Source organism: Gigantopelta aegis, chromosome 8 (genome assembly GCF_016097555.1).
Source record: "Gigantopelta aegis isolate Gae_Host chromosome 8, Gae_host_genome, whole genome shotgun sequence".
In the NCBI taxonomy this organism is placed as follows: Eukaryota; Metazoa; Mollusca; class Gastropoda; order Neomphalida; family Peltospiridae; genus Gigantopelta; species Gigantopelta aegis.
The window spans coordinates 37118431-37144411 of NC_054706.1; the positions used below are offsets into that span (position 1 = coordinate 37118431).

The following is a 25981-nucleotide window of genomic DNA, read 5'->3' on the forward strand; positions in this document are numbered from 1 at the left end:
ATCAATGAATACATTTTATTTATTAACAAAATAATAACTAGGGCAAAACGACGCTTGCCTACCCACGGCAGAACGACCCTGGACGAAATGACATGGGTTGTCACTTCCACTGTGAAACCGTTTCAATGTGATTTAGATGTTAAACATATTTGCGATAATGTACCTTTAAAAATCAGTCTACGGGATATTCTTGTTTTCTAAAACCACTCGGTGGCGTGACGTTGGAAACAAACGTTGGATTCATTGGGTAATCTTGGTCACATGGTATGACACACCTCCGAGTAAAGGTGACGTCAAGGACGAGTGGCAACCAATGAAGAGAAGCTTCTCCATTATATGTCGGGCATCATTGTATCGTTTATAATTGTAAAGATTAACTTGTGTGTGTAAATTTTTTCAGAGTAAGTTGTTACGTGTGTTTGTAGATATGTTTCGCCGGATCTCCAGTGGGGTTTGCCAGACTTTACATAACCAAAGTCTTCTACCAGTATCAGCATGCGGTGTAAGAAGCTTCCTGTCAAGTGCACGACCTTTCAGTTCACACACACCCGACGAAGAGCCCGATAAATCGGAAAAAAGAGAAGAGCATGACTTCTGTGCAATGGTTGAAAAGTTCTTCGACAAAGCTGCTGGTTATCTTGAAGATCGACTGGTAGAAGAAGTCAAAGGGAAGAACCTAACCATTGAAGACAAGCGTAAACGGGTTCAGGGCATCCTCAGGATCATTAAACCATGCAACCATGTATTGGCACTTTCCTTCCCGATAAAGAGAGATAATGGGGAATTTGAAGTTATCGAAGCATGGAGAGCACAACACAGTCAGCACAGAACACCGTGTAAAGGAGGTATACTATAGATACTCAATACTCTGTTAGGATAACACAAGTTTGAGTGTCCTTCAGACTAGTTCTGTCCAGTTTATGTTGCAACAAGGCAAGAGCAGAGGTTCCATTGTACCAAATCAGTTTCTATTTCCGATAATGTTAACACCATGTAGAGGAGGTATACTATAGATGCTCCATTAAAGGAAGGGACAATTAAGGCATTTGGCCTGGTATGCATATTCAACGATATATAATGCACATTATTGCTTAATATCAACAAGTATAATAGTATAGTTAATTAATAAAACGGTTAAATGTGACGGCTATTATACAGTGTTCTCGCTGCTCCATTTAAGCAGGGTGCCCCGCCCCGCTATTCCATTTTGCCGCCCTCCTTTCACGTTCCCCGCCCTCCTTTATTTTTTAGCGCCCCTCTTTATTTTCCAACACCTATCTCTGCTATTTCCAAATGCACTTTTATCCACACAAAAAACAACGATCAGTCTGCACACTGGACATCAAAGGAAACAAGCCGTGTTGTGTATGAAAAAGCATTTGACGAAACATTTATAACAGTTACCGTAATGTAATTTAACAGTATTTTTAACAGCCTCTATTTTGTCAATAACTGTATTCATTTGTATGTTTGACAGACACAATAAAAGTTATATTTTATGTAAGCAATGAAAACATTTTATTATTTACGGATTCGGCAATCTCCGATTGAAAAAAACCCCTCTTGTTTCCACTAACTATCGTTTGATATTTTGTCCTCAGTTGCAGATATAATTGGTTGAAACTGATGATTTTTACTTTCTGTTATTCTGTTTATTCAGCAGTTCTTTATAAAATATTGTAAACTTTTCATTTTGAGGGGATATACGCTTATAAAAACAACGGAAGTGGTAGTGTTTATCATTAAAATCATTTATCTTGAGTGCCAAATAATATATACACCGTCTTTACAAAAACAAAACTATAATACTTTTTCACAGCGATCGATTCATTCGATGAAGATGGAAATAACAAAAATGTATCTGACATTAGGAGATCACTTTACAAACATCTTTATTGTTTTTCGTATATATTGAAATCTTTATTAAAAATAATAATATTATTATTAAAACTTTGATCGGTCCAGCAAAACTGGAACTGCCCATGAATGTCAGACGGATATCATCTTCGGTTCAATTAAAAGACAAGTTTTTTTTAATAAACCCCTTTGCACTTTTTTATAGGCAAATAAAGGAGTATGTCTTTTGTCAGTCTACCAACACACAACAATATGGTAACCAAACTACTACTCCCACTTGTTTTTTTCTTTTTCTTTTTTGTTTATTGATGTGTGTGGGGGTTTTTTGAAGGGTGTGGTGCCGAGCGGCCGCCCTCCTTTAATTTTCACCCAGCGAGAACACTATTATATATAACGGGCGCAGCCATTTTGTACCATCTCAGTGAGTACGCCCTCTGGCGAGCTGGTGGTTGCGTTAACGCGTAACGTCAGGAATGAGCCTTAGAACTAGAGAAACACAATCTACCTGCTTTTTGCCGGATGATAAATAGTCATACATTGCAATGTTCTGTAATAATACACATCCCAGTAAGCCAGCAGTAAGTGCATCCAGCTCTATATATATTATTTTTCAATACAAAATAAAATACCATTGTCAAAGTGGCTACATAACAAGTCGAAATAATTAACAATGTTTTGTCCATGCATTAACCTACGTACTGAAATGATATACGGAGTGTTTTCTTAGTTAATTGGTCTATGCTGTTAGTTGCTTCTACCTGTGATTCTTGATTGGCAGGTGTGTATTTGATTGGTAACCAGACGAGCCAATTAATTGACGCTGTCTAGACACAAAAATACATACCGGGATTGTGGAATATTACCTGTCGCCCCTAAAATGGTAATGGACATGGTTTATTACTGTAAATAGTTCTGTAAAACTATTGATTAAGTAGACTTTTCCATCTAAAACCACAGAACTGACCAATTACGTAGTCCCAAAGAAAAGAAAATGATCGCTTGGGTATCGTTGGTTGTCGTTTTTGCTCCAAATGTAGCATATCAATAGGCCTAATAGTGTACATTTTTCCTTTGGATTATTTAACAGAGAAAAATACTATAACCCCATTTTGTTCCGTTAATGCAACTTGAAATATATTTAGTTTAATAGTTTATTATATTATTATGTCATTTATGCTGTTTTACAAGTCAGGTTGATCAAAGAGAAGCGCTGTGTCGAAAATTATTGCTTTTGTTTACACTGTACATACAGGAGATGGTCAGGAGCTGACGTCACTTCGCCCCAAGCTATCCCACCGGACGTCACAAAAACGAAACAAAATGGCTGCCCCCAGTTAGCAGGAATAATCATGTTTTTTTATTAACTCTAAAAGTTACACGTTTTTCATTTGCTAAAATGTCAGTTTGTGTTGGTGGTCCGGGTATGCATCTTTCCAACACATAAGGCTCTTGTTTAGGTTGACCCTACCTTTAAGGTACAACAGTTTGTGTCCTTTGTTGCAACAGGGCAGGACTAGAGGTGACCTTGTACCAATTCAATTCCTATTGCCAATAATGTTAACATTTAGGTAAAATATCCAACAGTTATCACCCTATTTTGGTTAGAATGGTTAGGGTTAGTTAGAGTTACATGTAATTAGGCCCAAAAAAAAGAAAAAAAGTTGGTGATCGTCCTTTTGATCACACAAATCAGGTTTATATTTATTTTATTTTTCTGTGAAAAACTTTATAAAACCCTGGAGATCAGGTACAGAGCTGGCAACTCCATAGCAAACATGGTCCCCTCGGGGTCTACCAGGGACATTTTAATATTGGACTACATGTTAATAAAGGACTACATTTCATTCATGTACACAGGCTTTAATAGTGAAAAATATGCTGTAGAGTTTAAAAACTAGGGTCTGTCCCTTTAATTAATCTTTGACTATTGGTAATTCTAACAGTCTTGGAGGAAACCCACTACCATTTTCCATTACCAGCAAAGTACATTAATTTTGTATTACCGGGCTCGGTGGTGTAGTGACTATGCCATTGGATTTGAGTGCTGGGTTCGTATCCCACCTGGAGCAATGGGGGATTTGTTTTTTGTATGCCAGTACTGGCTCTAACCCAAAACGAGTGTACCGATACCACTGGGCTCAATGGTGGTGATGGGCCACATACACAGTTTCACCCACTTCACGATTGCGACTATGGGTTTGTCTTCAGAGTGTTTGATCCAGGGTTGGAAAAATCCTGTGCCTGGTCGCCTGGGGCTACCAGATTTCATGACCAGGCAATCAGTTTTGCCCATGATGTAAGCCTGGTGGACTACTGGAGGGGGGAAAAAAACCCCACACACCTTAAATATAATTTTTCAATCCTCAAATGATGTCTGACTTGAAGTTAATCCCATTGAACAGCCTGACAAATATCACAGAACGTGTTTTGATATTCTTTATTAATAAATGAGACAGATGATAACATTTACTTGTAGTTTTATTAATCTTGAAAATAATAATCAGAATCTGAAATACAAAGCATAGATAATACTGTATAAGAATATTTTGGGGTTACCACAATATGATGCTGGGCTACCACAATTTGGCTACCATTAAATTGAAACATTTTTCCAATCCTGGTTTGATCCCACATTGGGGATGGTTACCTGGAATATACTGTAGGTTTTGTGTACCCCATGCTAAAATTGAAATACTGACTTGACCATTTATTTAACCTCCAAAAAGAAAATGTCTTTTTTCTTTTCTTTTCTTTTTTACACACGTTTCTTTTATATACTGTTTTCCACAGACAGGACCACACATACCACGACTGTTGTCCACTAGTGGAGCACTGGTTGTGACCTCCCAAAAAATAATCAGATATGGTCACTGAGGGGATTCAGTCATTTTGACTCGAGCATGTCGGTCGAGTGTGCTTTGGTTGTTGAGTCTGCCACTGACTTCTTCATAGTACTGCAGGAACTGTAAATCAATATTAAATTTATACATATAAATCTATTTGTAAACTAAATATATTTTAAATTGATTAGCAACTACTATTTAACATTTTAAAATTTTGTTACGATCTCTGAAACTGGAGAAAAGTTCCCTGTGTAGATGTACAAATCCACAAATTGTCGAACAAACATACATCAGTGTTATTCTGTTCATTACACCGGAATTCACACCTTCCGACACAGACAGAGCAAATTAGGAACAAACGTGCAGCTGACATCTGAAAACACCTCTTTACAACGACATTACATAATCAGATACCGTAGCACATTGGCAGTACATACACAGTCACTTAGAATCCTTGATTTCGTAGTGAGCCGACTGTGTCACATGCTGTCTGAGCTACCGATGTCTGCGAAATTTGGTTATGTATTGCTTTTGCAAATAAGCCTTTAACCAATTAAAGGATTAACTTCGAACAATAAAATCTTCTATTTTCATGATATTTTGTAAACTAACAAGTACCAATAGTAGATGTCTTGATTAGACTGATGGTAAATGGGCCTTGTTTTTATATTTAATAATGATTTTTAAAAACATATTTAATGTATGTATGTATGTATATTTGTTGTTTTTAATAATAAATGCTATGCATTAATTATTTAAATGCTATTGAGTCATCAGTTAATATTAATTAGTATTTTTTGTTATGTTATTTTGGCAATGGAGATGGCTCATGACAATTCGATATACCGGTAACGACAAAGTAACCCAAGGACGAACATGGTTGTTGTAACAAGGTCTGACTGTAAATATATATATATATATAAAGATTATTAAGTTATTTACAGTTCTCCAAACAAGTGTGCCATGACTGGTATATCAAAGGCTGTGGTATGTTTTGTCCTGTCTGTGTAAAAGTGCCTTCTTTGCCTCCCTGCAAGCTCTCTTGATGTACTCGTTCCATGCACCCACTTTCTGTGATCCTGTTACAGAGGGTGAGATTTAGGTCAGTTGGTAGATTGCTTGGCTTGTAAGATCAAACCTCGGTGAACCTCCCTGCCCCCCCCCCCCCCCCCCCCCAAAAAAACCCATTCCAAGCAGAGCCCCATGACTGTTACATCAAAGGAATACTGATGTCCATTTTGTACTTATTTTTAGCCTATAAAAGCTTTCTCATTTTGTTCAATTCACCTAAAACCACCTTCTCCTATTTGCCTACTTGACCCCTGCAAGAGTCATCTGATCCATTAATTAGAAAAATAACTTGGTTAATTTTTTTGCTAAGATTAGCTCTTATAAATATTTGAAATATAGTTTAAGTGTTTAGCTTAGCTAGCATTAGCTGAATATTGACCAGTAGTTTATTTCAAGTCAATATAAAGTTGTCCACAGTATTAATTAATAATGTTAGTATTCAATTTACTCTGCCATAGATTGAAAGACACGTTGTGATCTTTGTAACTGTATTGTTTCATTGATATCAACATTTTTATTAATTATCATGTTTAATTCAATGAAATCCTACCTTTTTATTACTGAATAAAAAGTTACTCTGCCATGGATCGATAGACGCATGTCGGGCGGTAAAAAGCATTGAACATTTAGTAACCTGAGTAAATATAATTTCCATTTAACTGTGTATCTATGATGTTTCAACATTTTTATTTATTATCATCATGTTTTATTCAATGAAATCCTTCCTTTTTTATAAGTGAATAAAAAATCACTATCGGTAAATTTGTACGAAATGACAGATGTAATCTGTATTGCAGGAATCCGCTACAGTCCACTGGTAAACGTAGATGAGGTCAAGGCTCTGGCCGCTCTCATGACGTACAAATGTGCTGTCGTTGATGTTCCATTCGGTGGGGCCAAGGCTGGAGTGAAGATAGATCCAACAAAATATTCTGAAAGCGAACTTGAGAAAATAACCAGGCGTTTTGCTGTTGAATTAGCCAAAAAGGGCTTTATAGGTAAGCATTCTGTAACAATTAATATATGAAAGATTTACTGTATGTACATGTAGTTCCTACCACAGTTTGTTGTCATGTAGTACTTACATTTTAATTTTTTTTCATGCACATTAATATGGCAGGGAAGATAATAAAATTTAATTGTCATATATAATTATTTGAATGGCTATGGCAATATTTTTTAAAAGTTGGTGGTCTGCATGTTCGGAATGTTACCATTAGTATGTTGACAGATATTTTATTTAAGAACTTGAAAAGTCCTGGAATTACCCTGAAATTTGTTTACTGGTAAACAAATGCTTCAACTTTCATTACATATTTATTTATATGCAAGCTTTAATTACTTGATGCTCCTACATGTACAGAAATGTTTGATTTGATTTGAATGTAGTGATTCATCTTCATCTTTGACTGATTTCTTTTTTATATTTTCAGATTAAAATTTGGTTGCCAAGTTTTAAAATTATGTCTTCAAAACTAAACATTTAACAGGCACAGTTTAATGTTAAAAAACTTCTAAATGCTATTTCAGATTTTTGTCCACTGGTGGGTGACTTAATTTTATATATCAATAGATTCACTATAATGATTGGTATTCAGGAATAATATTTGTATTCGAGACCCTATATATTTCATAATTCGAGTTGCTTTTTCCACTTGGTGTATTCGTTGCAGCTTTAGTATTTATTAACCATACTACAGTATTAAAAATTAGTTTCATGTGAATGCAAAAAGTAAAAAATTTGGATCAGAATTTAAAAAAAGAGTAAAAACCAGGATTAATTTTAAAGGTGTTATCTCAGTTACATAACAGCAGCTTCAAGACAAAATTATTTATTAATTTTTGCTTGGAAAAAAAGCATTAATCCATACTATATACAAATTACAACTAAATAATTTAATTTACTAGTACAGTATTTTTTTAAATATGAAAATCTTTGGTGGACAACCAACAGAATTTGAGCACACTGTAATGTTATGCCAGGTGGAGGTTGCTGGAAAATTTACTGTGTGCAGTTTATCTGACTTTAGCAGCCTATTTAGTCAGCTTGCAAAATTTTGTTGTTTCACCGATTTTATGAAATTTGTTAAGACAGGAATTTAATAGTACTGAATGCGACTGTTTAGGCGGTAGGAAGATGCCAAAAAGTGGGGAGGCACACACACGTGTGTATATATATATACACACACACACACACACACAAGTATAAATATATAAAAACCATTGATGCTGCTACAAAGTGCAGGGGGTGGGACACATGCCCCCCCCCCCCCACACACACACACACTTCCTACGCCAGTGCACGGCATATTTGATATTTCTGAGTTTAAGATTAATTTGTAGTTGTATACATATTACAAAACGAAAGTAAATGTAAAAATAGTGAAATAGTGTACTTGTAAGCAAGTTGTAACTATGATATAGCACCTTTAAAACTTTAAATGCATTACAGATTTTACAATGTTGTGCAGACTAACTAATTTTGTGTACTTAGGCCCAGGTACTGATGTGCCTGCTCCAGATATGGGAACAGGAGAGCGCGAGATGGCTTGGATAACGGATGCCTATACCAACTCACTGGGTAGGTATACAGTGTAGAACAGAACGGCATGTAGTTCTATTTTGTGTGTGCTCACGGGTTGTTTGCTTTTTCTACAAGGCGCAGGTATCGACGTCCCGGCGCCTGATATGGGCACGGGTGAGCGCGTGATGAGTTGGATCAGTGATACGTATTCAAATACCCTTGGTAAGATAGAATTTATCCTCTTGCTGCATGCTTGCCCAGTAACAGCATTTCTGCTAGCATCTTGATTCTCCTTTATTCTGTTGTTACCTTTATCCGGGTGTTGGATGTTCATCTTGGTATATTATGTTTTTTAAGGAAAATTGTTATCAACTGTATGCCTTGCATTTTCACTTTTATTTTCATTACACATAACCGGTATTGTTATTGCATGTGAAATTTGCAATTCGCTGTGTATATATTTCCATGCTGTTAGAATTTTAAAATAATATATTGAAAATAAAATATAATATAATACACTTTATAAAATATTAAATTGTAACTTTTTCATTTGAATTGCGGTTTACTCGTTTTTAACTGTATTTGACTGATTACAAATATATTGAAAATATAGTTTGCTTTGAAAATAAAAGTAAAAAATTGTTTATCAGGTTGCAAACAAAAATAACATGATTTACATATTTTTTTTACTTAAAGTTCAAGAATACTATCTAGAGTTTATAGCCATTAAAATGGGTAATGGATTAATCTACTTACAAGTGGTTTTGGGTGTCAGACAAGTAAATTGTTCTAATAATATACTGACAAAATTGTTATCTGTTTTTGGATGAATTTAACACTGATTTTGTTTGACAGTTTGGTTTATTGTTAAATGAGCTGGTTAGCAAAAGACATCTTAAGTATTGCTTGATCTTAAAAACATTTTGGTAGGGCTTGCCAATTTCAGATAGAACAAGTCATGTTGAGAGTTAATATATAAAGCCCTGATGTAATACATCTAAAAGTATTAATTTAAACAAGTAAATACAAACAGGACTTTGGTGACTCTCAGATAGCTGGTATGTATGAAATTATTTTAAGAAGTTATCCATATAGTAAGATTCATGACCAACATGTTCTTGAATATACAGATATTCACTTTTAAAGCAAAAGTAAATTTAATATTTTGTAATACAATGTATTAATAATTTAAAATGCTATATTGGTAAACAAATTCTTTGTTTGATAGTGGTTACAAACATTTGAACGCTGAATGGTTTCAGTTTAATTAATACATTTTATGTTCACAAAGTTTTAAATACAAAATGAATTACACTGACATATTTTCTTAATTTAATAATCTTAAAAAACATGGCAATTTTTTTGTACATGGGAGGACATGCTTGGATTATTGGTAAACTCGTACAACAGTCTTTGTAGCCTGCTTTGTGTAGTGTGCATCTTTCTCTATCAAACCAACCAGGTAAGTCTTGAGTTAAAAGAATAAAAACTGTTATGTCGCTCTGGGTCTTTCTGTTTATTTTAAATCAGTTTTGTAAATTAACAAGGACATTTATATTATTTATTTGGAGTGGTTAATTTTATTTGTAGAGTATTAATGTAGTCAGTCTAGTTTTTATATATTTTTAACCTTCCTGATCTTATTCTTTAAAGTGTTCTTACATTTTAAGCAAGCGGCAAATCCCCCAAAAGTGCATTATTTTAGGAGTTTAGTGACCCCTCCTCAACACATATCAACATTTATTAAACCGCGGTGACGGAGATACCCGTGAGAGATTTTTCATATCCCACAATGTGAGATGCTTTTTGAGAGGTCATGACCTCCGATCACTTTTCGCACCCTTGTTTTGGCTTTGTACATAATAAATGTAGCATATCTTACCGTAATTTCACTTGAAAGCCATATTTAGTAAAAGGTACAATGTTTTAATCACAAGATTTTCTTCAAACACATTCAGATGTGTTGTTCAAAAAAAAAAAATCAATAGCAGTTTTGCACTGAAATTTTTCCAGCATTCTTAAAACGGAAACGTCATGTACCCAATTTATAGTTATTGTAAGGAGATGCAAAGTGATGTCATTGGAATACTGACGTCATTCAAATTCAAAACTAATTATTTCAATTCCGGTGTATTTGTTTGCTTTTTATTATACACATGCTTTACAATTTACAGCTGTTTACTACTAGTGTGTGTTATTTGTTTTAATTCTTTTTATTTTTGGGATGGAGGGACTCTATGACATTGCGAAAGCATAAATACTTTAATAGTATAAAAAGAGTGCATAGGCAAAGAAGGGTTATGCGCTCTGAATCACTCCGCTGTTTTGTTTACGTTCAGTGTCCTGTTTAGTGAGAGACAAAAAATATATTTGGCGACTCAAATTAATAATGTAGCGTGTTGTAATAAATAGAATACTATACTCGTCCCCGCGAGAGACCGTTTATATTACAACTCGTGTGTTGTCAATCGTACATCACTCGCTTCCGCTCGTGATGTTCGATCGAAAACACACTCGTTGTAATATAAACGGTCTCTCACGGGGACTCGTTTAGTATTCTCTATATATCATTTGAAAACTTAATAGTTTCTTGTCAAAATTTAGGCATTAGGTAAAGCTGGCCAAAAGAAAAAATGGTTTCAGATATCATTGAATGCAAATAATTTCGGTTGACAGACATCGTAAATATTTCAGTTATAATGTTTTACCCTTGGCATGTGATGTGTTGTTTTAATTGTAAACAAGGGGCTGGCAATAAAACTTGTTAAAAAAAAAAAAAAAAAAAAAAAAAAAAAAAAAAAAAACCCAGTTATAATCAGTGCTACAGGTTCCATACTTTGAACAGTTGAACTAGTACGATAAGTACACCACATACAATTGTTCTCTGCTCCAAAATATTTTGACCTTAGTCAAAAGTTAAGGTCACAAATTTAGAAGTTAGACTAAAATATTGCAGAATTCTCATGTTATACCATATATCATTCCATGCAGTATGTTTAGTGATTGCACCACCTGTTGGCTACACATCATGCCTAGTGTTGATAAGAAACTTTAGTTTTCAAATGATACTTGATTCAGATTGGGGAGGATATTAAGTAATGGAGGATATACGAGGGGGTGTAGATTCGTTAATAATAATTAATGAGCCTCATGGGGGCAAGTTAATTATTTTTCAAGAATCTATACTTCCTAGTGCATTATCCAACTTTATCCATTATTAATTAAAACAAATTACGTGATTGCTAAATTAACATCTATTTTATCTTTTTTAATGAAAATATTGCTTATAATGGCAAAGGATATTTACAAAACTAATAACCCAAAACGGTAGGATCCTTTCAGACCTAACCTGAACAATTCGGTCAAGAAATCCTTGGCAGTAGCTGGCTGGCATGTGCTAAACATGTAATTTCTGATTTCTGATTTAGTATCTGATCATTTTCGCTGTGTTCTGCCAGAATATATTACTATCACTAGTATCAAGTTTATATGGATTAAATTACACGCTTATTTTATACTGCAGATGGTTGGCCTTGTGAGCTAAAGTGTTGTACTTGTTTACAATGAATATGTTCTGTGTGCATAAAACATTCAAATTGCATTGTTTCGTAGGTGTTGATTCTTGAAATATAATCTATACCTAGAACAACAGTGTGATGTATATTAGGTGGTGTTTGCTACTCAACTGTTTTTAACTGAAAATTGTGAGGATTTGGTTGGATATGAATATATTGTACCTAAGTAATGTTTCTTCATTGACAGTGGGTTGTCAAGCTTTTTTTAAAAGTGGAAAATGTGTTGTGATCCTTTTAATACTGGCTGCTCATTGTTGTTCATCCATGTTTACTACTGAACCCCTGTTTAAATCTTGAAGTTGTTGCAATTAGTGGCATAAAATCTGCTAACACCTGTGATTATATGTCTCAGCTAAAAGTATAATAAATTGATTACGGTATAGACATTTGTTAAACACTTTTGGAGTACAAGCACCCTCAGAATCCATGCCTCTGTAAATGAATGATTATATATATTTCATTATCAAGATCTAAATAAAGCATCCCACCCTGAAGCAAATGTTCTTTGTATAGCACACTTATTTTAGACAATCCAAAAAACACCTGCATAGCTAAATGAACACAATCATTCACACTAACATTGTGTACCACGATGGCATGGGCTTGCTAGGTTTTTGACCGGCCTCGGTGGCGTCGTGGCAGGCCATCGGTCTACAAGCTGGTAGATACTGGGTTCGGATCCCAGTCGAGGCATGGGATTTTTAATCGAGATGCCGACTCCAAACCCTGAGTGAGTGCTCCGCAAGGCTCAATGTGTAGGTGTAAATCACTTGCACCGACCAGTGATCCATAACTGGTTCAACAAAGGCCATGGTTTGTGCTATCCTGCCTGTGGGAAGCGCAAATAAAAGATCCCTTGCTGCCTGTCGTAAAAAGAGTGACCATATGTTTGACGTCCAATAGCCGATAAGATAAAAAATCAATGTGCTCTAGCGGCGTCGTTAAATAAAATCAATGTGCTCTAGTGGCGTCGTTAAATAAAACAAACTTTACTTTTACCGTTGCTAGGTTTTTGATAACATGAATGTTTATTTGTGAAGATAACACAAATTAATTAAAAGTGTAGTTGATATTGTATTTTGCATTAGTAAATAATGTTACCTGTATAAGATAGTGGGTGGGAAAGTGCATATAACTAATAAAAGATCTGTTGATGCTAATGAAAAAATGTAGTAGGTTTTCTCTGAAGATTACCAAATTACCAAATAATTACCAAATGTTTTTTATGACATTTAATAGCTCATAATTAATTAATTAATTAAAGAGAGGGTCAACTCAAACAAGAGCCTTATGTGTTAGAAAGATGCATACCCGGACCAACACATATTGACACTTTAACAAATCAAAAACGTGTAATTTTAGAGTTAATAAAAACCATGGTTATTCCTGCTAACTGGGGGCAGCCATTTTTAGTTTTTGTGATGTCCGGTAGTATAGCTAGGGGCGAAGTGACGTCAGCTCCGTCCATCTCCTCTATGCACAGTGTAAACAAACGCTCTAATTTACGACAAGGCACTTCGCTTTCATCAACCTGACTTGTAAAACAACACAAATGACTTGATAGTATAATAAACTGTTTAACTAAATATATTTCAGGTTGCATCAATAGAACGAAATGGAGTGATAGTATTTTTCTTTTTTAGAAAAAATCCAAAGAGAAAATGCATATTATTAGGCCTATTGGTAAGGTATATTCGAGCAAAAACGACCAGTCACGATACCCAAGTGATACTTTTCTTTTCTTTGGGACAACATAATTGGTCAGTTTTGTGATTTTAAATGGGAAAGTGTACTTAATCAAGGGTTTTACAGAATTACTTACAGTAATAAAGCAGGACGGCTAATAATGCCCATTACGATTTATGGGGTATCCGTGCTGTTATCACCAATACCCTGTGATCTTAATAAAAGAGGCACGTCTTTTTAGTGTGTCTAGACATAGTGTCTGGGGACCGTCTAAATATACACCTGCCAATCAGGAACCACAGGTACAGGCCACGGAAAGAGAAGACTCCGATTATTGTTTCAGTCCGTGGGTTAATTTATGTACAAAACATAATACAGTTATTTCAACACACTGACAATGGTAGTTTATTTTGTATTAAAAAATAATATATAATTGGTGCTGGCTTACTAGGATGGATATTATTACAGAACAATGCGATGCATCCACAAAAATCAGGTATGTTTTGTTTCTTCAGTTCGAAGACTAATTCCTGACGTGACATGTTATGGAATTAAGTAACCACCAGCTCGTGGTACAAAATGGCTGCTCCCGTTAAATATAATAGCTGTCATATTTAACCGTTTTATTAATTAACTATACGATTATACTTGTTGATATTAAGCAGTAATGTGCATTATATATTGTTGAATATGCATACCAGGCCAAATGCCTTAATTGTCCCCTCCTCTAATGTTCTAGTGACGTCATGAAAGAAAACAAATTGTAACTTTATAACATGGTAGTTAGAGACTCCAGCTTTAATATTACTGGCTTTAGTTGGATTTTTTGGTGTAGTTAGTCTTTGTTTCAAGCTTTTTAGTTCGTAGAATTTAGAATTTTTATGTTGGATATCAGGTGACAAATATTTTGTATGAATAACATTTTTGGACTACTGTTATATTGCATTGTTTGTTTTAATGTTTAAAATTATCATTAGTTTTTAACTGGCTTTATACTGTCATTAGACTTGAATGTGTTCAAACGTACATATCAAATTGATAATTAACACATTTTCATGACATCACAAACTGTCATTTGTTTATTTGTTAAACTGTAAATAACCTCATTGGTCATGCTGTTTACAAATTTAATGTTATTCTTGGGTAATAACGATATTAGATGATATTAATTTGGGTACCATTCATGTCAGTTGTAGAATAATTTCCATTTGTCACTTGTATCTCATAACCTTGAAACTTAATTAGATATGTTTGGTACAAACTAGTTTAGCTCTACTAGTAGCAGTTTCCATCAGTATTCAGCAATGGTACTTTTTAAAAGCAGAATTAACATTAGCATTTGGTTTTACTGAAGCAGCTTCAGCATTTGTTTTTTCTGAGGCAATTTTCTGAGCAAGGGCCGAGTTGAGTTTATCTTTTAGATTTTCTGGTACAAGTAAGTAAAAATTAATTTTCAGTCATGCGTCTTTATTTATATTATACATTGATACGAGGAAGATGCAGTTAAAACATACTTTTTATTCAGGTATGTATTTTATTTTTAGTTATTTAATATTGATTACTGTCGTTATGTGAGGACCCTAAAAGCTGTAACTTAATATGTAAACAATGTTTATACCCATATATTTTATGTTTATTGTGGACTAATATTAACCGATGGAGCTGTGGCTTAATTCAACAGGTAAACCCTGTTAGTGATATTCATATGTTTTTAAATCTCATATTTCTGAGACAAAGATAAAAAATATCAAAAGTTTTGGTTCTAAAAAACTCAGCAATTTCATAAACGAGCATCTTTCTCCTCCACATTAAGACAAAACTGGATGATATTTGTTTTTAAAAATTTGATTTATCAACATTATTATTTTAATAGTGAACTGGACGGAACCCCAGACCTTAACAGCTTGTTTGATGTTTTTGAAAACAATAAAGATTACTAGCAGTTCGTTAGCATTGACTGGCCTCTGTGGCGTCGTGGTTAGGCAATCGGTCTACAGGCTGGTAGGTATTGGGTTCAGATCCCAGTCAAGGCATGGGATTTTTAATCCAGATACTGACTCCAAACCCTGAGTGAGTGCTCCGCAAGGCTCAATGGGTAGGTGTAAACCACTTGCACCGACCAGTGATCCATAACTGGTTCAACAAAGGCTATGGTTTGTGCTATCCTGCCTGTGGGAAGTGCAAATAAAAGATCCCTTACTGCTAATCGGAAAGAGTAGCCCATGTAGTGGGGACAGTGGGTTTCTTTTCAAAATCTGTGTGGTCCTTAACCATATGTCTGACGCCATATAACCATAAATAAAATGTGTTGAGTGCGTCGTTAAATAAAACATTTCTTTCTTTCTTTTCCGTTAGCATTGTTATTCAGTATGTAATGAAATATATGACTTTTATTTTGTTTGAGTTCCCTGCTGGAAGTTTTGTTTGTCTGTCCACCCATCCATCCATCCATCACTCTGTGTCATACGTCTGTTTTTTAAGATTTTGTTTTTCACAATGATATTTTCAGATATTAAATTGAAATTTTGTCTATAATTTTATCATGAAGATTTACGAATCATCATGGGAATTTTGACAATTTTTGATAGTTATAGCTCTTGAACTAGGAGGTATAAAAAAAAATGTGTTGCTCCCAGGAAACATGTATTGCTTTAGCAGTACTCTGAATGTTTTTTTGTTTGTTGGTTTTTTAATGTTTAACTCATTTGCATGAATATGTAATGGGCTACTTAGCTGACAGTATCTGCATGAGGTAGGTGTACAGTTTTAGGCAGCATAAGGTAAGCTGTTGTAATAAGTAGTAAACCCCTCAGTCCTTTCTGATGGTGACCGACACTCAAGGTTAATCTTGATGAACTACAATTTGATCATACATGGAATGTTTTTTTTTTCTATTAAGCTCAGTGGACATTACATCTGGAATTGTTCTTATCTGCAGCTGTTTTCATTGACTTTTATGCACAGGTGTAGTCAGATACGTTGAATGCAATGTGAAATTGATTTTAATACTTGAACATAACAGCAATAATCATTATTTTAGACCAGCAACAAATTAGTTTAGGAATACTCGGATGTGTTTAAAGATGTTACACAGTAATAATATTGATATAGTGGAAGGAAATCTGTCGAAATAAGTGTAAATAGAAGATCACAATGAACATATGATCCAATATTTGTTTTGCCTTTATCTTGGACCCTTTCACCAAATTTTAAAGAAAATAATTGTTGCAGTATTTAGTGGACCGATAACCACACTGGTCTGTAGCTGTTGTGTACAGCCTTTTGTTTTGGAAGGATTCGATGGAATAGCTAATATTAAAATGGAGAGACCAGGACTGGGATGTGGAGTTGGACAGCGAAAGAAGTTGAAAGATAGGAGTTACCAGATCGGGAAGAAATGAGATGGAATTCAAAGGAGTAAAAAGAAAGGGGCCAGTGGGTTTAAAAAAAAAAAAAAAAAAAAAAAAAAAATGGATGTAGGACAAAATGTCAATGGTCAAAATGTAAGTGGAAAAAATGTCAACAGTCAAAATGTCAACTATCAAAGTGGTACCCAGGTCAAAATGTCAACTTTCAGATGATACATAATTTGTAAAAAAACCCAAAACCCCCCAGGAAAATGTATTATTATATAACCTTTCATTTGACCAATTAAAACACTGTTTGCATACATTTGACAGCACTAAACCTGTATATGATTTTCTCAACAACAGAACTTGGGTGATGGAATTTTGTTTTTAAATACCAGTAACTCTATTATTTTATCAAAATGGCTAATCAGTCATGTAACCAACAAAGAAACATCCTCTAATTATTCCAAATTTTGTAATGAGCAAGGTACTCAATTTTCCCAACCCTAATACATACCTCTCACAGAGGTTGACCTGTTAACCAATATTCCACATTAATGGTGGACATTTTGTTCGTTGATATATTGGCCATTGGCATTTTGTCTATTGACATTTTGTCCATTGACATTCTGTTTGCACATCATTAAAATGCAAAGTACAGTAGCACAGTATTGGAGTGTAATGCCCTTACATCACCATCTTACCAACGACTCATGTTAAGCGCAGGGACTAGCTCTACCTAAGGATGAAAGAAAAATATAGTAATTGTCTTCTCATTCAAAGATGTTGCCCATCTTGATAAAGATATTCTTTTAAGATATGTTTTATACAATATATTATTGAATTGTCTGATATAGATCTGCTTTGGCTTTAGTACTAAACTTTGTTAATTTCAGGTCATTTCGATATTAATGCACGAGCTTGTGTCACTGGAAAGCCAATTCCACAAGGTGGAATTCATGGGCGTATCTCGGCTACAGGCAGAGTAAGTTGAGGTTGATATATAATTTCCAGGGGATAGGTTTTATGGTTGTTTTGGTAGGTAAAGTAAGGTATCATGTTACTTTTGTAATAGAAAGGTGTACTTGACAGATAAACACAGTAAGTTGTGAAGGAGGGAATTGATAGGTGTGTCTGCTACAGGTAGGGTAAGTTGAGTTGTATATAGAATGTTTTGGTTTATAATGTATGTCAGGTCACAGCTATGGGTAGACAATTTTACTATAAAGATTGAACTTGAATAGTTGTATGTTTATACAGAACTTATGATGGGGAAAAAGTATTTTTAATCAGTGCAAAAATATATAACACTTGAAATTATTTTTGTAACTGTATTTTGGCAAAAAAATCAACAAACAACAACATTTGTTAGTAGATGTATTTGATTCGTTTTATCTGTATTTATTTCCCAGGGAGTTTTTCATGGTGTGCAGAACTTCACAAATGAAGCCAGTTACATGAGCATGATTGGACTAACTCCGGGTCTTGGTGACAAAACATTCATTGTTCAGGTTAGTGTCTTAATTAATTGCAAGCAAACAAAGAAAGAAAGAAGATGCATGGGATTACATCTTGTGTCTAACATTTCATTTCAACTTATTTTCGTGCTTATATCCAATTAAGGTTCAAGCACACTGTCCTGAGCAAACACCTCAGCTATCTGGGCTGTCTGTCCAGGACAGTGGGTTAGTTGTTAGTTGGTTAGTGGTTAGTGAGAGAGAAGAGGGTGTAGAGGTCTTACACCTACCCATTGAGCCCTTAAGAACTCACTCTGGGTTGGAGCTGGTACTGGGATGCGCCACCGAGGCCGGTAGTGTCTAACAAACAAATGAATGCCATTGATCCCAAAAATCTTTATTATACTATACTTAAATCTGTAAATCTCATATATTTTTCAATGAAGTCGTTTCTTTTTCAGGGTTTTGGTAATGTTGGACTGCATAGCATGCGATACTTACACCGAGCTGGTGCCAAGTGTGTGGGCGTTATGGAATTTGATGGCAGCATATACAATCCAACTGATGGAATCCATCCCAAGGAACTTGAGGACTACAAAATAGTTAGTGAACAATTTTAAGCATTTTTGTCAATCAGGAATACCCACCCTCTCCCCATGGCCTGCACATTGTTTAACCAATTTAATCTCCTTATTTGCCTATTCCCTCTCAAAAATAAACACTTTTAAAAGTTGTTTATACATAGTGACTTGAGTTGCATATTAAAATGAGTTTATTATCTCCACATTTGCTCCATCCCCCTCTCAAACTTGTCAAAATTATTATTGGTTATGCACACATGAATTGCTACCATAACCATATGTCTGATGCCATACAATCGTACATGAAAACAATGTTAAATGCATTGTTAAATAAAATATTTCTTCCTTCGAGTTACAAATAACAGAATAATGCTTGCCAAGATTCTTCTATGATTGCTCTTTCTGACTGCAGCAAAATGAGACGATAGTGGGATTTCCTGGTGCACAGCCCTACACGGATAACTTGCTATATGAGAAATGTGATATCCTTGTTCCCGCTGCCAGCGAGAAACAGCTCACCAAAGATAATGCCCATTTGGTGCAGGCTAAGGTAATCATCTGTCACTTCGAACATGTACCTGTTTGAGAGTGTCATTTCATAATGAATAGATATTGCTTTGTTTAAATGAGAAACCATTATCATAGGTTGTCTTGAGGAAAGATCACATAAAATGAAGAATAAAAATGTATAGAATAGTTTATCAGCCTGGCCCCGTGCTTATAAACCTTAAAGTCTAGACTTTAATAAAGTCCAGACTTTAACGTCATGGCAACGCCATTCAAATAGCATTACGTTAAAGTCTAGACTTTAAGTTTTATAAGCACGGGCCCTGATGTCGATTTGAACATGTTTTGAAAACAAATGTAAAACACTCTTAGGCATACCTAAATAGGGTGCAAATATGGTTTTTTTGTAGACTATTGGCTGTAGGCAACATGCTAAAATAGATCTATATTATATATGAGCTGTGGACAAGTTTTATATTTATAGCAAAGTTACTGTATTTCTTAATTTCTCATTGCTCTATCTTTTCTTTAGGAAATCTACAAAAATATAATGCCTACTCCGTGCCAATCTTGTTATACCTATATGCAATTATTAAGACCCAAATTGTTTTGTATTGTTAAAATATATCAGTTTTCCATTTTTGGCTATCTTTATTAATATTTTATTTGTAAAAATAATTCTCATTTTCAGATCATCGCCGAAGGTGCCAATGGTCCTACAACAATAGAGGCAGATGAAATTTTCATCAAGAACAATGTCCTCGTGATACCTGTAAGTTGCTCTAAACCACCCCCACCCCCCCACCCCCCATAAAAACCCAAACAACAAGAAAGAAAAAAAATTGGAAAAAAAAAATATATGGAGTATACTACATAAATGACTGTTAGATGCTATTTATCTTACAAAGTGTATCCAAGTTTGATGAGTCACTTTTCTCACCCTTGTTTTGGTTTGGTTCACAATAAATATAACACATCATTAATATGCAATATTCTGTTTCTTATCAATCCTCTCTACACAACATGTGGTCCTTAAAATGATGAATACGTTATATTCTATTTTCCTAAAAAGAGAAAAGATACATTGTATGTAAAAACTAGACCTGTAAAGCTTATTTGATAAAGATGTGAACAAGTTTGATGGGGTTTTTTATTGCATAAATTGCATACTGTATAACTACATTGTACACAGCACAATGTTTTTTTGGTTCAGTAATTGCATGAACCAAAAAATACTCAGTTCATAAATAAAAAAAAACCCCACCCTAGAACACTATTTAACCAATCAGATTGCTATTTATTTAATTATATAATTTTATTGTAGGACTTGTACTTGAATGCTGGTGGTGTCACAGTTTCATACTTTGAGTGGCTGAAAAATCTCAACCATGTTAGCTATGGCAGACTGACGTTTAAATATGAGAGAGACTCAAATTACTATCTTCTTGGTAAGTTTATTAAATGTTTCAGTTTTAACTTGAAGAAACGGATATCACAGATTTAACCTGTAACAGGTCATATAGTTAACTTAGGCTGTGCTATGTTTTATTGATTCTTGTTAATGTTTCATTTGATAACATTTATTCTTTTATCACTTTGTAAATAGCAGTTTAGATGTAGGAGTATGTACACGGTCTTATTTATTCTTACATTTCAAGAAATAGTTGTGGTTACTACACTAATTCATTTCAGATTGCAACAAGAAAGAAACTAATCAATTAAGTGGTGTCTCAATGTATATAAAACTTTAAAACCTAGACTCATTGTAAAAGTCTTGAGAGTTGTCTAAAGTCTTCAGTTTGGACTTTTTGAGTTATGAACATGGGGCCCTGGTTTGTGTAGATGATAATCTTTTATGCTGTGGTTGCTGCCATTTTGTAATGTTGATCAGTGTGTCATTTGTTTATATTTCTTGCTTCAGAGAGTGTCCAGCGCTCTTTAGAAAGAAAGTTTGGTAGACAAGGAGGTTCCATTCCAATTTTGCCAAGTGAGGAATTTGAGCAGCGAATTGCTGTAAGTATTTAGCTCTTTTTGGGTTAATCTGCGTTCATTAGGCCAAATTATTATATGGTCACACTGACCTGTCTTAAGCGGTCACACAAGGGAGTGGAAAAAAGTAACCGCTTAAGTCAGGTAGCCACTGATTACAGGTTGCCACGTACAGTCTTAAAATGCTTATTGTTTCTCCATCTGTACTGCTAATTAATGGTTGTGCTCCATAGTTGACTATAAATAAACTTTTGACATGTCTCCTCCTTCAGAAATAAGTTAACTGAAATGTATTAATTTAACCATTCTCAATTAATTTTTCTTTTTTCATTTAATTATTACTTCATAGAGTGTATTGTCATAGTAAGTGAATCTACAAATGTAAAGCTTAGCCTACGCAGAGGGAATCAGATGCATTCCAGAGGCGTACTTTCTTAATTGATAGAGACATCAGGACTGAATGGGAACTAGTATTCCTGAGGGTATTTTCATTTTAGTTTTGCATTTACCATAGTTTGACACCCAATAGCCGATGTATTTTTCATGCTGGGGTGTCGTTAAACATTCATTCATTCCTGAGGGTATTTGCTGCAACTTGTCGCTGTTGTTAAAATATCCCTTTTATTTAAGAATTGAACGTGAAAATGTTTTGAGTTTCATGCTAGTATGAAACGCAAAACCGCTTTACACACTCTATGAATGGCGTAGCATAAACATGTCATTAATGTAAAGCTCTTTGAAATAAAAAGTGAACTCTATTTTCCAACTATTTACTATTTTATTAACACGAAATTCATACTCAACATTAGCGGAATCCCTATGGTGGTTCGGCTTTTTCTGTCAATAGCCGAATGAGAGAATGACAATGTTACAATCATTATTACAGTTCATGTTAATGTTTTTGCATTAAATGTCAATACCAACTAGAAACATTTTGAATTCACTATAAACATATAACATAAGTATTTTCAACTTTTAACCTGTAATAAAAATGTCTGAAGCGACCTATTTTGTATGGTATAATTTATATATGTGAAGTGGTTGGTGTATGAATATTTAACTACGAACTGCATGTGTGACTTCAAGTGGTGCGACACAAGTGTTTGTGAGATTTAACGTGTTTAAATTAAAATCTCCAAAAAATTGTATAGAAACATCTGACATGTTACGATGTCTAACGCTGACACTTGGAAGTTTGACAGCAGACGACACTTGGAAGTTTGACAGCAGACGATTACAGTTTGATGTCTTAAAATAGAATCTCAAAGAAATTCCTCGGAGATTCCTTTGTTGACATAATTCATAAAGTAGTTCCGGCTATAAGCCAAAAATAGCGCTAAACTGAGATTCATGGTGCTATGAATGTCAGTTTTTATCATCACGTGATATGAATTTGACCAATCCAAGGGTTTATAACAAAGGCATTTTTAGAAATTGAAATTATATAATAGTAAACATTTACTGTGGGCGCTTAAAGGGACAGAGTCTAGATTTTAAACACTATAGCATATTTGTCACTATTAGAGCCGTTTATGATCACTGAAATCAAACATTACTTATATTTTATTCTTTAGATTATCCATTTCCGTCCATTTCCGTCTGGTCATCCTGGTGTTTGTAGTACCAAAATTGGATATTTCATATTTTTTAAAAAGCATGTGCGTCTGAGAAGTAGCGGTTTATTGATTCGAGTGCTAGTCTATTTTTAAGGATATTTTAACATGACACACTCTTCTTTCACTCCATTGTAACTTTATCCAAATGAGTTAAATTAACTAAACATAGTGTCCATTTTTTACATGTTAAAACTAGGGTGTGCGCCTTTTAATACGGGTATTTTAGTGATTTGGGATCTGATTTAGGTGACCGCGTAAGACAGATGACCGCTTATTACGGGTGCATTTACATTAAAAATTGTTTGGGAGGGGGGAAACCTGGCCATTTAAGGCAGGTGACCACTGATTAAAGGTAGCCACTAGGACAAGTTTGACTGTATATATTTATTATTATATATAAGACTGGTGTAATAGTAATTTGAAACAATGGATAACATTATTGTAGATTTTCACTGAAAAAGATAACATTAATAAAAAAACAATAGACGGCATTGATGGAGATTTAGTTGGATCATAATCAGATCAAATTGATTTGACATGATTGTTGAAGATAGTCATTAAAGAAAGATAGATGAAACTGATAGACAATATTGTTGTAGATTTCTACTGAGAAAGTTAACAGTTTGTTTTAGAGTTCAGTTGGGGGAAAATAACAAGATCTAAATGAGTTTTTCTAATACCTTCAATAATAATTAATATTGAGATGACAAGATAGTTATTTGTGTGTTTCAGGGTGCATCGGAGAAAGATATATGCCACTCTGGTTTAGAGTACACCATGGAACGATCTGCTAGGGTATGTATTTTCTGAACTTGCGCAAGTTGAATTAAAAACATTTCCCCGGTTAATTCAAATATTATAGCTCATACTTTACATGTAATATTTGAACAGGATGTTTTTGTTTTAATACTGTCTGGTGATAAATTCAGCTTTTACAAAAACTAGTCATAAACATGATTAAAAAAATATGTATTTTTAAAGACTTGGATTATCAATATAACACTACTTTAGCCTATTTAATGTAATGATCATATTCTCCATTTTACTTTACAGAATATTATGCGCACAGCAATGAAATACAACTTGGGTCTTGACTTGAGGACGGCTGCTTTTATTCATGCAATTGAGAAAATCTTTGGTGTTTATCAAGAGGCTGGCCTCACCTTCTCTTAGTGCTGGAAGACTTGAATAAACGATGTTATACCAAAAACATGAGCAGCTTCTGAATGAACTTTTAGATTTTCAGTATATGTACCGTATTTACTAGTGTTACATTTCTTTTTAATGATTACCAGATTTTGTTATGTGTGAAATGGTTTGGTTGTTTAGGGTTTGATAACGTCTACATATTTGTTTGCACACATGCTATGTGATGGTAATTTTAAGTCTAGTGCCTGATTAAGCAAGACATCCTTGTCACTGGACTCATCCTAGTGTAACCAGATGATACTCTCAACGCACAAAGTACCGTTTTAGTTTGTTGCAGGAAGAATGGATTTAAGTAACTTTTAGTTAGTCTGGTCAACACAGATTTTAGCCATTATTTTACATAATATACTGAGGGCAAGAAATAAGGGAACACCAAATTAAATGTTTTACTAGCATAGTAATGTTCATGTAAATTAGAAAGATTTTGAATGTTAGTAATGTGGATTGAGTGTAATTTAGTTAACTTTGTTATATTATGGTTTTGGTTGTAGTCACTCTTGGCTGTTATTAGTCCCCCTACCGATCCAACCAGAGTGGACTATAAGTTTCATCTCCGTCATTCTGTCCGGCTGTCTCGCATATAGTTTTCCGGACCTTTTTTTGTTGTTGAAATTTCTCAAAATAAGAACTGAAATTTTGTATATAGTTTTATCATGTACTGTTGCAGATCAAGTTTGACTTTCATGACATTTTACCTATTTTTCACAGAGTTATGGTCATTGTACTTAGGAATTACAAAAATTAGTTTTCAAGATTTTTTTTTTTTCATAATGCCTCTAGATACTGAGCTGAAATTTTGTGTATAGCTTTTTCAGGTACGGTTACAAATCAAGTTTGACTTTCATAATAATTTACTTCTTGGCCTTTGAATTTAGGAGATAAGAAAGTTTGTTGGGCCTGGTAGGGGACATATATCTATTGTTCCCCTTATTTCTTTCCATCAGTATCTATTTTATTATTTTAGTAATGTTTTAAAACATCCCAAAATGTAGTTTGGTTTGGCTAGCCTTCTTGAGGTTATCACTAGTAAATTTGTCAAGTGACTTTAGCATTGTGTAGCTATGCTCATAAATTGTCTCACCAGAATTTGAAATGATTAAATGTTAATGTTTTGTTTTTGCAATGTATTGCTTTGGTGTGGGGAAATTGCATTTTTATCATGACAATCATAATTGAAAGTTTTGATCTGGAATATTTTTTTAATGGAACAAACCATTCCCTGTGAAACCCCTGCCACCTCCCCCAAGATGAATATAAAAAATACCATTTTCCATGTTACAAACAATCATGATCTATATAATTAATGCAGTGTGTCTGAATGAATGTCATTCATTTGTTCTGCAATTTTCTTTTCAATGGAAGAATGTAATCTGATTTTTTTTTTAAATGTATGCAGAATAGAGTTGTAATAAAAATGTAAATAAAAACAAACCGGGAGAATATTGATTTTTTTTTCACTTGTTTTCAAAGATGAATGTTAACATTCTCAGATGCAGTTTTAACTATTCAGTCATTTGAATGGCATACTATAGAAACGATTTAAATCTTAAAAGCAAAGATTGGTTACTAGTTGCATACGTTTTGTTAGGTGTGAAGATCATCTGTTGCTGGGGCCACATGAAGTGAGTAGTTACTTGTTTTTTTGTTTTTATTGACACCCTTGAAAAAATTACTTGTTAATTCTCGGAACAAAGTAACAGTGCTAATACGGTCTTA

The 25981-nt window shown here is 34.2% G+C and overlaps 1 protein-coding gene across 2 annotated transcripts; it reads left to right on the top strand.

The window, feature by feature from the left end:
* Positions 1-65: 65 nt before the first annotated feature.
* LOC121378525 (glutamate dehydrogenase, mitochondrial-like) lies at positions 66-24967 on the top strand. Of its 2 annotated transcripts, none has more exons than XM_041506737.1 (12): positions 66-845; positions 6569-6769; positions 8266-8352; positions 17803-17891; positions 18319-18417; positions 18825-18965; positions 19357-19494; positions 20143-20223; positions 20776-20899; positions 21373-21464; positions 23789-23851; positions 24110-24967. In XM_041506737.1, exons 1-12 carry the CDS (start codon positions 428-430, stop codon positions 24227-24229), a joined length of 1653 nt encoding a protein of 550 aa, XP_041362671.1. In that variant the 5' UTR covers positions 66-427; the 3' UTR covers positions 24230-24967. The 2 variants fall into 2 exon arrangements, with proteins under 2 accessions (XP_041362671.1, XP_041362670.1); XM_041506736.1 differs by lacking the exon at positions 8266-8352 and adding an exon at positions 8431-8517 and having other exon boundaries at positions 67-845.
* The last annotated feature ends 1014 nt before the right edge of the window (positions 24968-25981 follow it).